This window comes from Panthera tigris, chromosome A1 (assembly GCF_018350195.1).
Source record: "Panthera tigris isolate Pti1 chromosome A1, P.tigris_Pti1_mat1.1, whole genome shotgun sequence".
Classification (NCBI taxonomy): Eukaryota; Metazoa; Chordata; class Mammalia; order Carnivora; family Felidae; genus Panthera; species Panthera tigris.
In genome coordinates this window covers 86,341,411-86,356,171 of record NC_056660.1, presented here as the reverse complement: position 1 = coordinate 86,356,171, position 14,761 = coordinate 86,341,411, and the positions used below count along the sequence as shown (strand labels likewise).

General features: G+C 36.1%; 1 protein-coding gene across 1 annotated transcript; it reads left to right on the top strand.

The window, feature by feature from the left end:
- The first annotated feature begins 11,628 nt into the window (after positions 1–11,628).
- LOC102956000 (olfactory receptor 2G3) lies at positions 11,629–12,567 on the top strand. Its single transcript, XM_007084993.2, has one exon. It carries the CDS (start codon positions 11,629–11,631, stop codon positions 12,565–12,567), a length of 939 nt encoding a protein of 312 aa, XP_007085055.1.
- The last annotated feature ends 2,194 nt before the right edge of the window (positions 12,568–14,761 follow it).

Sequence of the window (14,761 nt, the reverse complement as noted above, 5' to 3'; positions counted from 1 at the left end):
GAGAGGAAAATCTTAAAGACAACTTTCTGCACTTTGACACAGTACTTAGTATTTCTTCATATTTAGCTATCAACCTCTCTCCTCCTTGGTTCCAGGATCCATAAAAATTCCGAAGCCATTTGTTCAAAGTATCTTCAACAGTGATCTGAATTTTCTATCTATTCTAATTTACTTCACCTTCCTCAATACAACTATTCCACAGGGGGAAAGTGAACAGAGGTAGTTGGTGCTTTCTAAAGTTCTAGACTTTTCTCCTGCCATTAAAGTAAGTGGCTAAATGTTTTATTGTAACTTTTTTTCTGGATGGTTGCTTTGTATGCTCCAATATAGGCAGTTCTGGTCTCTTGCCCTCAGCTCAGCTGATCTGACCATAACCACTTTTGTTTCCCCAATATCTTCTGTGCAGAAAGAACCAAGAGAGAGACTGACTATGGGAAATAGAACACCTGAAAAATACATTATTTCCTTCATAAGGCAGTTATTGATCAATTATTACACATCAGGCATAATAAAAATTACATAAAATATCAGTAAAACATGACTCTTCAGTTTAAGAAGTAGCTTATAGTTTGATAGAAGTATTCAGATGTAAAAACTAGGTCAGTAGAGTCATATAGTTTTTATAATAGAAGGAGATTTAGGGTGTAGAATGGGCACATAATAAATCTTGCAGCATGAAGAGACAAGGGGTGTAAACGGTAAATGTCCTTACAGTCAATGAGAGGTTTGTACGTAAGTGACTATTGCCGAGTCTTAAAAAGTGTGTAGTAATTTCCAAAGTGGTGGGGACTGGAGAAGGATATTTTTGTCATACAAGCAACATAGAAAAAGATACAGATGAGTGAAAACAGGATATTGCAAATTGCTCAGTATGGCACGATAATAAATTAGGTGTGTTGGGATGGAGACAGATGTCAGGAGGGCATGGGCCAGCACAAGTAGAGCCTTGTGTGCTTCGTGCGTAGTGTCCATCAACCTTCCTGGTGGGAAGGGCTTAGTTTGATTGAGAGACAAAATGATAACATTCACTATGGCACTTTTCATCTGACTATATATGACTATATCATTTGCCTTATCTTTACTATATTTTACCCAATATATTCTACACAGATATTTTAAAAGAGGTTTATTCCAAACCATCCATATTTTTAGTCTGTTAGCCTAGATTTCAAAATCCTTAACAAACTAACATATAATGTTCTTTACAACTTTTTGAAAAATAATTTTTCACTTCATACACACATACTAACTTACTAATTGTTATTTTAAGAAAACACAAGGATAATCGTCATTGTAAGATTTCTCACACAATTTGGACTTATTTCAAACATCTTTATTATTTGTTATTTTATTTCAAACTTCTTTATCATTTGTTATTGATTTTTATCTTTGTTGAAATTCACCTTTCTTTCTGCCTATTTAAAATGTGGTTGTGACATTTCCATTCTTTTAACTTGTATTAGTATTTATATTTTTCCATTTTTATTCTTTTTGTCTCATTTAGTGCACTCATTCTCAATTATAGAGACAAATTAGACATTAGAATTTTCTAAAATGGTAGAGAGTATCATTTGAGATCAGCATGGGCAGACATTCTCTTTACTACCTATAGGAGGAAAAAAAACTATATCTGTTCACATCTGGCTCTTTGTATAAAATATGTACACTAGACATAACCACCTTACTTGAATTCTATACTATTATCTTACACTCAATCAGGAAGAATAACTTTACCCAGTGGGAAGTGGAGCATATTTTGAATTGGACTCTTGGTAAGTCAGGCAAACTGAGAATGGGAAATATATTCTGACATGTTACATTTCCTAGTTTTATTATTCTGAAAGGCACACAGAGGATTGTGTCTTATAGTACTCATTTTATCTCTCTTTTCATTAAAAAGCTAGTATTCAATTGTGTCAATTTATTCAATTTAATTTCCTCCAAGTAATTATTATTTAAATAAACATCATTGTCAGTAATTCTCAGTCTCCTCACACTACATAATCCTATCTGATAGCATGAGAACTATGGAAATATCTTTTTTTCCTTTTCCAAAGTTTTTATATTAATTTGAGTCAGTTAACACATATTGTTTTATTACTTTTTAGGTGTATGATATAGCGATTCAACACTTACATACATCACCCCAGCTCATCACAACAAATGCACTCTATAATCCCCATCACTATTTAACCTGTTGCCCCATATACCTCCCTTTTGGGAACCATCAGTTTGTTCTCTACAGTTATGAGTCTGTTTTTTGGTTTCTCTCTTTCCTTTTTTTTCTTTTGCTCACTTGTTTTGTTTCTTGAATCACACATATAAGTGAAATCGTGTGCTATTTGTCTTTCTCTGACTGACTTATTTTGCTTAGCATAATACTCTTTAGCTGCATGCATGAATAATATATATATTATTATTTATTTGATTTATTATTTATTATATATATTATATAAATATATATCATATTATAAATTATATATAGTTATTATATATATTTATTATATTATATAGTTATTATACATTATATATAATATATAGTATTATATTATATTATGTAGTTATTATATATTATATTTATTATATATAATATAATATAATATAATATATATTATATATAAATTTATTATTATAAATTATATATAGTTATTATTATATATTATTACATATTATATTATTATATATTATTGTATTCATATATATTTATTATATATAACATATATTGTTTATTGTTTATTTATATTGATTTATTGATTGATTGATTATTTATATATAATACATAATAAATATTAAATATTAAATATTTATATTTCAATATTTAATATATTTAAATGTTTATATTTAAAATATTTATATTTTAAATATTTCATATTTAATAAAAATAAAATATATAAATATATATAATATATAACTATATATAAATATAGTTATATATAATATATTTTATCCATATAATACATATATTATTATTATATGGATAAAAAAGAAGGGATATATATGTATAGTGTGAATGTATATATTAATATTATCCTTTAATTTTTATCCATTCATCAGTTGATGGGCATTTGGACTGCTTCTATATTTTGGCTATTGTAAATAATGCTGCTATAAACACAAGGGTGCATGAATCACTCTAAATTAGTGTTTTTGTATTCTTTGGGTAAACCAGAGTGCAATGGTTGGATCATAAGGTAGTTCCATTTTTAACTTTTTGAAAACCTCCAGACTGTTTTCCAGAGTGGCTGCACTAGTTTGCATTCCCACCAACAGTATGCAAGTGTTCCCTCTCCACATCCTCACCAACACCAGTTGTTTACTGTGTTGCTGCTTTTAGCTATTTTGATAATGTGAGGTGATATCTTATAATAGTTTGATTTGCATTTCCAAGATGATAAGTGATATTGAACATCTTTTCATGTGTCTGTTTGCCATTTGGATGTCTTCTTGAAGAAATACCTGCTCATGTCTTATGTTCATTTAATTGGATTATTTGTTATTGGGTGTTGTTTTGTAAGTACTTTATATATTTTGGATACTAACCCTTTATCAGATAAATCATTTGCAAATATTTTCTCCCATTCTGTCAGTTTCCTTTCAGTTTTGTTGAATGTTTCCTTCACTGTGCAGGTTTTTTATTTTGATGTAGTCCCAAATAGTTTATTTTTGTTTTTGTTTCCCTTGCCTCAGGAGACATATCTAGTAAAAAGTTGCTATGGCTGATGTTAGAGAGGTTATGGCCTGTGTTCTCTTCTAGGATTTTTATGGTTTCAAGTCTTACATTTAGGTCTTTAATCCACTTTGAATTTTTATGTGCAAAGTGTAAGAAAGTGGCCCAATTTCATTATTTTGCAGGTTACTATCCAGTTTTTCCAACACAATTTGTGAAAGAGATTGTCTTCTTTTCATTGCATACCATTTCATGCTTTATCAAAGATTAGTTGACCATATAGTTGGTTTGTAGGTTTTCTCTTCTGTTCCATTAATCTGTGTGTCTATTTTTGTGCCAGCACCATCTTGTCTTCATTGCTTCAGCTTTGTAATATAAATTGATGTTCAGAATTGTGATGCCTTCAGCTATGCTTTTCTTTTTCAAGATTGCTTTTGGTATTTGGGGTGTTTTGTGGTCCCATACAAATTTTAGGATAGCTCTGAGAAAAAAATTCTATTTGTATTTTGAAAGGGTTGCATTAAGTATGTAAATTACTTTGGGTAACATAGACATTTTAACAATATTTGTTCTTCCAATCCATAAGCATGGAATGTCTTTTCATTTCTTTGTGTCATGTTTGATTTCTTTCATCAGTATCTTATAGTTTTGAGAGTGTAAGTCTTTCACCTCATTGATTAGATTTATTCCTAGATATCTTGTAGCTTTGGGTGCAATTGCAAGAAACAGTTTTCTTAAATTATTTTTCTGCTGCTTCATTATCAGTGCATAGAAATGCAACAGTTTTCTGTACATTGATCTTGTATCCTATGACTTTGCTGAATTCCATGTATCGGTTCTAGCAGGTTTTTTTTTTTTTTTTTTTTTTTTTTTTTTTGTGGAGTCTTTCAGGTTTTCTATATAGGATGTCATGCTACTTGAAAATAGTGATAGTTTTACCTCTCCCTTGCCAATTTGGATATATTTTGTTGTCTGATTGCTGAAGCTAGGACTTCCAGTAGTATGTTAAATAATAGTGGTGAGAGTTGACATCCCTGTCTTGTTCCTGACCATAGAGGAAAAGTTCTGTTTTTCCCCATTGAGGATAATGTTTGCTGTGGCATTTTCATGTATGTCTATGGTCTTTATTAGGGTGATCTATGTTCCCTTTAAAACCTACTTTGTTGAGGATTTTATGATTAATGGATATTGTACTTTGTCAAATGGTTTTCCTTTATCTATTGAACTTATTATATAGTTCTTATCTTTTCTCTTATTGATGATGTGTCAGGTTAATTGTTTTAGGAATATTAAACCATTCTGGAGTTGTTTGTTGGAAGTGTTTTGATTAATGATTCAATTTCTTTGCTGTTTTCCAATGTGCTCGTTTTCTATTTCTTTCTGTTTCAATTTTGGTTGTTTATATGTTTCTAGGAATTTTTCCATTTCTTCCAGGTTGTTCAATTTGTTGGCATATAGTTTTTCATAATATTCTCTTTCACTGTTTGCATTTCTGTGGTGTTGTTATTTCTACTCTCATTTTGTGATTTTATTTATTTGAATTCCTTCCTTTCTTCCTCCCTTCCTTCCTCCCTCCCTTTCTTCCTTCCTTCCTTCCTCTCTTTCTCCCTTTCTTTCTTTCCTTCCTTTCTTTCTTTCTTCTTTCTTTCTGATAAATATGGCCAAAGGTTTATAATTTTATTGATTTGCTCAAAGAACTACCTCCTACTTTATTGATCTGTTCTACTGTCCATTCGTTTGTTTTTAGTTTCTGTATCATTTATTTCTGCTTTAATCTTTATTGTTTCCTTCCTTCTTCTGGTTTTAGGTTTTGTTTGTTATTGTTTTTTAGCTCTTTAATTATATATATATATATATATATATACACATATATATATATATATATTTAATGAGATAGTTTTCTTGCTTCTTGAGGTAGGCCTGTATTGCCATAAACTTCCCTCTCACAACCACTTTTGTTGTAACCTGATAGTTTTGACCACTGTGTATTTATTTCCATTTTTTCCTGTAATTTTTAGTTCTTTTATTTCCTGGTTGACCCAATTATGGTTTGTAGCATGTTTTTTAACCTGTGTGTACTTGTTTTCTTTCCAGACATTTCTTTTGGGGAGAATTCCTCTCTCTTGTAATTTTGGCTAAGTTTCTGTCTTTCGCATGTTTTATTATTTAAAAATTTCTTAAATGCTTATTTTTGAGAGAGAGAGAAAGAGTGAGAAGGAGAGGGACAGAGAGAGGGGAGACATAGGATCCAAAGCAGGTTCCAGGCTCTGAGCTGCCAGCACAGAACCTGACATGGGGCTTGAACCCACAGACCATGAGATCATGACCTGAGCTGAAGTCGTACACTTAACCTACTGAGCCACCCAGGTGCCCCTGTCTTTTGCATGTTCTGAAAGTTTGTTATGTGTCCTTCACCTGAAAGAACTACTATATTAAAAAGAAGTCACACACTGTCCAGGGCCTGGAACTCCAGGAAGTATTTCTGATGTATGCTGTGTGCACTCTATTGTCATGTTTTGGCTGCTCTAACCCACTGATCAGTCCTCTGAAGAGCTCCTCCTTGCTTGCAGTATTGGAGTGTTTGGACCTTTAACTAGGTGTGCTATGTTGCTAAAGTAACCCTGGAAAAAAAGCGGGGAAGCCTGTTCCCATAAAAAGAGAAAAAGAATAGGGGAGGAAGAACACTAAACAGAGAATCAAAAAACTGTAAGGCTGATTCTAAGGAGAGAGAAAGGAAAACAAAGAAGGGGAAAACAGAAGAAAAAGAAAAGGGGAAAAAAGAACGGAATAAAAAAGCCTGATCAAAAATTTTATATACATATATATATATACATATATATATAATATTATATATTATATTATAATCATATATTATATATTATAAATAATACAATAATAAAATAATATAATAAGTATATTAAATTAATTATTTAAAATATATAAAATATATTTTTTACATTTATGTATTTTATAATATATAAAAATATATATGGTAAAATAAATAAATAAAAACGCACACAGACACACACACTAAGAAATGACAAAAACAAATCTGACACTATGAGCCTGATCCCAAAAGAAAAAAAACAAAAACAAAAACAAAGGCAGAAAAAAAAAAAAAAGAGTTGTCTGTTGGTGCCTGGGTATGGTGGCTGTGCTGGTCTGGAGGAGGGTCTGGCTGTGTTGGGTCAGTCTGTATTGCTTCAGTTAAAGAGCAATTGCCAGGCATGGAGGGAAAGGGTTTGGTGTAAACCTTTCTCGCCTCCACTGGGGGGCCACTGTGCTGCTCTCTGAAGTCTCATTATGTGGGTGTGGGGGGGAAAATGGTATCACCCCAATCTCTTCTCCTTAGACTAGGGAACTCAGACCATGCTGTTCAGGAAGCCCTCATAGAATAGTGAGGGCAGATAGCTTGCCCTGTATCACAACTCTCCTCAGTTTTCCCCTTGGTGCTAAGCTGGAATTCAAAGCCAGAAGTCTTGGGTGCCTGGGTGGCTCAGTCAGTTAAACGTCTGAATTCAGCTCAGGTCATGACCTCATGGTTTGTGGGTTTAAGCCCCGTTGGACTCTGTGCTAACAGCTCAGAGCCTGGAGACTGCTTAAGATTCTGTGTCTCCCTCTCTCTCTGCCCCTCCCCCACTCATGCACACTCTCTCTCCCTCTCTCTCTCAAAAATAAATAAATATCTAATTTTTTTTTTTTTAAGTGAAGCCAGAAGTCTTAAAGGACCTGGCATGATGAGGTTCTGGTCCCACGCTCTGGAGTAGAACCTCTTCACTCTGCTGATGAAGTCTTTGGCACCTGCAAGGTCTTTTGTCTTTGGGGAGGCAATAAACCCTCTTCCCAAAGCACTCCAGGAAGGGGACAGTTCTCTCCCAGTGCACCCCTGAGATTGCTACACCACGATATACACTCCAGGGCCAGCTCCCTCTGCATCAGGAAACCCCACCACTGTTCCCCTCTGGAGAAAGTTGCACACTTCCAAAACCTCAGAGTTTCAGCTCCCAAGGCTGTTTGCAAAAAAGAGCTGGGACCCTCAGTACTTCTTGTTCTTCAGTCCATGGTCCAGAGAGGTTTTCCTCTTTTGCTTACTTGATGCTGCACTATCACAACCCTTCCCTCTTTCTATCCTTTCTGTCTCTCTACAGTAAGGGTTCCCTCTTCTCCATAGCTCCATTGTTTTATTTCCCCAACTCACATGCACATACCTTGACCCTGTCAAGATGTCTCCCTTCAAATATGGAGGTCCTTCTGCCACTCTGTACATCTATTTACTGTGTGTTCCAAGTGATCTGATCTCAATACAGCTGTGTTTGAGGGACAAGGAAAATCCAGGTCCCCCTACTTCACCATCTTAACTTCCTCTCTTGTTTTATTTTCAGATTTCTTCTTGTGCTTGACTTCTAGTTTTATATCATTGTGGTAAGAAAAGATGCATGCTATGACTTAGATTTTCTTGAATTTCTTGAGGCTTATTTTGTAGGCTACTATCTGATATATTCTGGGGAATGTTCAGTGTGTCCTTGAATAACATGTTTATTCTATTGTTTTGGGATATAATGTTGTGAATACATTCATTAAATCCATCTGGTCCAGTGTGTCATTCAAAGCCATTTTTTCCTTGTTTATTTGATGTTTAGGTATTTGTCTATTGATTAAAGTGGTGCGTTGAAGTTCCCTAATTTTATTGCATTTATTGATTAGTTGCTTTATGTTTGTTATCAAAAGTTTTATGTATTTGGGTTCTTTCATATTGGGTTAATATATATTTACAATTGTAATACCTTCTTAATTGTTCCTTTTATGTTTACATAGTGTCCTTCTTTGTCTCTTGTAGCTGTTTTAAAGTCTATTTTGTCTGATATAAGTATTGCTACCCCAGCTTTTTTTGACATCCATTTGAATGATAGATGTTTCTCCATCCTTTCACTTTCAGTGTGGAGGTGTCTTTAGTTCTAAAATGTGTCTTTTGTAGGTAGCATATTGATAAGTATTTTTTTATCCATTCTCTCATCCAATGTCTTTTTATTGGAGCATTTATTCCATTTACTTCCAAAGTAATTGATAGATAAGTATTTATTACCATTGTACTACTTGTTTTGTGGTTGTTTCTGAAGATTTTTGTTGAGCTTGTCTTTCTCTCATGGCTTGCTGCTTTTCCTTTATGATATTTTTGGATTTCTTTGTCTCTATTCAAGGTGATTATTTAATAGTTTTTGATTTCTGGTTATCATTAGGTTTGTCTATAAATATTCTACATATAACACTATATATTAAATTAATGGTTGTTTAAATTTGAACGCTTATTTTCTCTCCTTTGTACTTTTGTAGGTATATATTAATATATTTTAAGTCTTTTTTTGTGAATTTCCCAACTGATTTTTTACAGAAACATTTATTTTTACGGCTTTTATGTTTTCTACCTTTTTACTGTAACTTTTGATCACTCCTTTCCACTCAAATAATCTTCTTTAATATTTCTTGTAGGGCTTGTTTAATAGTCATGAACACTTTAGTTTTTGTTTGTCTGGGAAACTTTTTATCTCTCCTATTCTGAATGATAGCGTTGCTGCAAAGAGTAGTCCTGGTTTCAGTTTTTTCCTGTTCAGCACTTTGCATATATATCATGCTACTTCCTTCTGGCTTGCAAAGTTTCTTTTGAGAAGTCTGCTAGCCAATGGGCTCTCCTTTGTCAGTTAATGACTCTTTTTTTCTTGCTGCTTAAATTTTTTCTTTATCTCTATATTTTGCCAATTTAATTACAGCATGTCTTGGTGTGTGTCTGGTTTTGTTGCATTTGATGGGGATTCTCTGTTCCCCCTGGATCTTGATATCTGTTTCCTTCCCCAGATATGGGAAGTTTTCGGCTATTATTTCTTCAAATAAGTGTTCTGCTCCCTTATCTCTCTTTTCTTCTTCTCAGACTCCTGTAATAACAAATATATATTTAATTGAGTCTTTGAGTTATCTAAGTCTATTGTCATTTTGCACAGTTTTTTTTCTCTTTTGTTCACCTTGATTAGTTTCCATTACTCTGTCTTCTAAGTCACTACTTAATTCCTCTGCTTCTTCTAGCCTGCATTCCATTCCATCAAGTGTGATTCTCATTTTGTTTATTGAGCCCTTTATCTCTGATATGTTATTTCTTATTTCTGTGTTAAGGATCTCCTTCATGTCTTCCAATCTTTTCTCAGTTCAGTGAGTATCCTTATGATCATTGCTTTAAATTATCTGTCATATATATCACTTATATCTGTTTTACTTAGATTTCTGGCTGTGGCCTTTCTTGTTCTTTCACTTGGGATACATTTATCTGTCTCCTCATCTGTCTGTCTTTCTGTGTCTATTTCTGTGTGTTAAGAAAGTAAGCTGGGGGCACCTGGGTGGCTCAGTCGGTTGAGCGACCGACTTCAGCTCAGGTCACGATCTCACAGTCTGTGAGCTCGAGCCCTGCGTCGGGCTCTGGGCTGATGGCTTGGAGCCTGCTTCCGATTCTGTGTCTCCCTCTCTCTCTGCCCCTCCCCCGCTCATGCTCTGTCTCTCTTTGACTCAAAAATAAATTAAAATAAAAGTTAAAAAAAAAGTTAAAAAAAAAAAGAAAGTAAGCAAGCTGTGTCTTCTGCTCTTGAAAGTAGTTACTTCATGAAGGAAAGGTCCTGGAGTGTCATGCTATGCTGTTTCCTCTGTTCACCAGAAACTGGCACTTCAGGAGAGTATGCTATGCTTGTTGCTTATGCTCCACTGTTGTGTACAAGCCACTTTTTGTTTCAGTGCAGTCATCTGCACTAACTCTGCCTGTTGTGGACTGTTTTTTCTCTCTGTCATGTTGGTGGGACCCAGGCAGTCTAGTTCTGAGGAGTTTAGTGGTGGCCCCTGGGGATCTTGGGAGTGAAGCAGTGATGTTACTAAAATTCGTGTTAGGCCATCACTCATATGTCAGATCCCCTGAAGCACTGCAGTGCCTGGGAGTTGCTTGCTGAGGTGGCTGGTGGTGTGAGGGTAGGGATTACATGTCAGGATGGCTGGGTCTGGCTGGGCCTGTTGCACAATAGTGGCTGGGGACACATGGCTTGGGGTGTCCTGGTGGTTGAGTGCAGCATGAAGGTTGGGCCTGATGTATTAGCGGGGTGTGGTGTGGCAGCTGGGTGAAATGTGCAGTGACAGAAGTTCACCCTGGTGGCTAAGCATGACATACAGTGGTGGCCTCATGACCTAAAATTTATTTTAAAATACAAATCTTAGCAAGCTCTAGATAGAGTTTAAATCCACGAGTACCTCACTTTTCTCTGTTGAGGTAGTGTACAGAGATGAATGTGAAAGAATGTGTGTAAAAAGAGGAAAGATGAGGGGTGCCTGGATGGCTCAGTTGCTTAAGCATCTGATTTCAGCTCAGGTCATGATCTCACAGTTCATAAAATCAAGCCCCACATTGGGTTCTGTGCTGACAGTGTGGAGCCTGCTTGTGATTCTCTCTCTCCCCCCGTCTCTCTGCCTGTCTCTCTCTCTCTCTCAAAATAAATAAACATTAAAATAACAAAGGTGAAAGATGAGATAATTCCCATTGCCATGTCTGCTTAGGTTACCATCTGAATATTGTATTTTGTATGCATATTTTTGCTGACAGTTAAAACCATGGAGATGCCACTTGCTTCTTTATTTTGCAAGACGATTAATTTCAGTAGAAGTGATTGCATGTTATTTCGCATGTGGGCAATTATACACATTGATTAGTTTAGTAATTAGTGTCCAGACAACTACAAAGTTGAAAGCATTCATATTTTTTTTAAGAGTCATTGGACTGATTATTGTTCTGAATCAGCAACACGTTGAGGGTAAAAAATTAGTTAAGTTGGACAAGTTAGTTTCCATCACCCTTTCAACTTGTACATTGTGATTCTAGGATAAATTGTTTCAAACATACTTGTTCTCATTTCTTAACAGAAGCAGTTCATTCTGTAGAAATGGAAAGGGCCAATGAGAGTTCCCTGATGAGCTTCATCCTTCTAGGCTTCTCAGACAACCCTTGCCTGGAGTCTGCACTCTTTGTATTAGTCCTTTTTTTCTATATCCTGACGCTTGTGGGGAACTTTGCCATCATTATTATATCATACGTGGATCCTCTCCTCCACACCCCCATGTACTTCTTCCTCAGCAACCTCTCCCTACTGGACCTCTGCTTCACTACCAGTCTTGCACCTCAGACCTTAGTCAACCTGAGAGGTCCAGAGAAGACTATCACCTATGGTGGTTGTGTGGTACAACTCTATATTTCTCTAGCACTGGGCTCCACTGAGTGTATCCTCTTGGCTGTAATGGCTTTGGATCGCTACATTGCTGTCTGCAAACCCCTCCACTATGTGGCTATCATGAATCCACAGCTATGCCAACAGCTGGCATCCCTCTCCTGGCTCAGTGGTTTGAGCAATTCCCTGATCCATGCTACTTTTACCTTGCAATTGCCTCTCTGTGGCAACCATAGACTCAATCATTTTATTTGTGAAGTACCAGCTCTCCTCAAATTGGCTTGTGTGGACACCACTGTCAATGAGTTGGTGCTTTTTGTGGTTAGTATCCTGTTTCTCCTAATTCCCCCAGCACTCATTCTTATCTCCTATGGCTTCATAAGTCAAGCTGTGCTGAGGATAAAGTCAGCAGAGGCAAGACACAAAGCCTTCAGCACCTGTTCCTCCCACCTTACAGTGGTGATCATTTTCTATGGCACCATAATCTACATGTACCTACAACCAGGTAACAGTTATGCTCAGGACCAAGGCAAGTTTATCTCCCTCTTCTACACCATGGTGACCCCAACCTTAAATCCTATTATCTATACTTTAAGAAACAAAGATATGAAAGTGGCTCTGAAAACACTTCTGTCAAAAAAATTGTGTTCCCTATGACTGTGATGTGCAAGGAAGCATTTACCAAGATATGTAGTCAGTCAGCTTCTAAATTAGTCAAACCATGTTTCCCAATTTCACATCAGTGAAATTTATGTTTACTTAATCTAATAAGGGAGATTTTCTTCTCTTATGTGTAACTAAGCAAAATATATGCTTTAAGTTCAGAGATTAAACCATGGGAAATAGAGTGGTGTATGGGTATAAATTGTAATCTTCACCACAAAGTCTATATTTTATTTCTGACACTTACTCTCAGGGATTCAATAGATGTAAGTAATTAAATATTTACCAATTGTCTAGGTAATGAATCTTTTTAATTTTCATTTGTGATGAATTATTTAGTATTTAAACACCTTAAATTTACCTTATAATGTTCCTTCATTAAAGCTTCAAATTGGAAATTAATCTCTTTATACATGTACTTCCCCTACTGAAGTAGAAAACTAAGTCCTCATACTGTCAATTTATTGAAGAGTAGGATATCATATTAACTGTTTTTTTACATATTCTTATTTAACAATAACTATCAAGAAAGACTAAAAGAAACAAAATATAATAAACATATGGTTTTTCTTTTTTATTTTACCCAAAAAGATGTTATCTGTCCCTCACTCCCAGTTCCAAGCTAGATTTAATTTCAGAAATAAATACCTGTGCCTTCTCACTAGATGACATTGTTCTTGACATGGGTTGTAAACATAAAATCACAAAATTTTTTGCAGTTTTTGCACTCATTTATTTATATTTTCTTGGTTAAATGTGGATATTCAGATTTTAAAATATATATATATATATATATATATATATATATATATAGTTATTTTTATTTTGAGTGTAACTGAAAAACAAAAGTCAATACTGGGAAACCAGTCCTTCCACAAAAACCCGATGTTAGAAGATGGCAAGGTAGAAAGACCTTAAACTCAAATCCTTCATAGACACAGCAAATGTACACCAACTGATAGTGCAAATCTTCCTAAAAAGAACTGAGAGCTGACTGAACAGCTTCTACTCAACAAGGTAGATCTCGTAGAGAATGACAAAAGAGACAGAGATACAGTAACAAAGGAAACCCCCACCCCTGATGCTGAAAACTGTCATGGGCAGGAATAGTGAGAGAATGTGAGCAGATTCATCCATCCTGGGCACAGAAAAAAGCTGTGGTTTAAAGCAGCAACTAGATAGAAAGGAAAGAGCTCTTATAACCCTGTCCAAAGGTGGGGAGGTGCTGGAAATCTCTGTTAATCAGAGGGGTTGGCAAGTGTCATAGTTTATGATTCCTCTCTACCCTGATCGTGCAGATAGGAGCAGGGTCTGGGCACCCTACCCTGTCTGTTGCCCCAGCAATCACTGGGCCCCTATTTCACACCAACCTGAAATGTCCCAAGACTCACAAAAGTCATGGTGTGAAACAGAAACTAGAATGTAGGTTACTCAGCCCATAAACTCTGCCTACAGTGGGGGAGCCCCTGGAACTCTCCGTGGGTCAGAGAGGTTGGCAAGCACACGGTATGTGTTCCCCTTCCATCCTGATAACAGAGGGCTGCAAGGTCAGGTTCCATAGGGGGCCTGCTGCCTTGGTAATTCCCAGGCCACTAACCTATATGGGCTGAGATGCCCTGTTATGTAGAAAAAAAGCCACAGCTTAAAGAGCAGCTAGAATATAGGATACTGAAGTTCAGGAGCAGACAGGCATGACCATTGCCACTGCTCCACTGTCCCCTCAACCTCTGACCCAGCTTCTGACCCTGCACCAGTTGGTGATGAGTGGCCCCAGCAGCATGGTATAGCCCTGCCACCAGCCCAACCCTGGCATGTTCATCACCTTGTGGGGGATGGACAGCACCATCAGGGCAGACCTAATCGCTGCTGTGGTCTTCCTCTGGATCTGCCTCCTCCTCCTCATGCTACACTACTTCTATTGGCACAAGGGCATGATCCACACCAAGGCCAAGGGCAAGGAGTTTGCCTAAAGCACAAATCCAGCCCTGCAGGAAAATCACTCCCTCCAAGGCAAAGGTGACAGCAGCAGAAAGGAGTACTTTATCTGAGGTGCACCAAACCTCACTTCTCCCAATGCTTCCTTGAATTCCATGAGAGAAGATACACCTTTACCCCCAACATCACCCTGTTACCTGTACCACCAGGCAAACCATGAGAGCACCCACCTCCTTCCAAGGTATGCACCTGG

What these genes read in the sequence shown, in the direction of transcription:
- LOC102956000 (XM_007084993.2), top strand. Translation starts at nt 11,629, where the DNA reads ATGGAAAGGGCCAATGAGAGTTCCCTGATGAGCTTCATCCTTCTAGGC.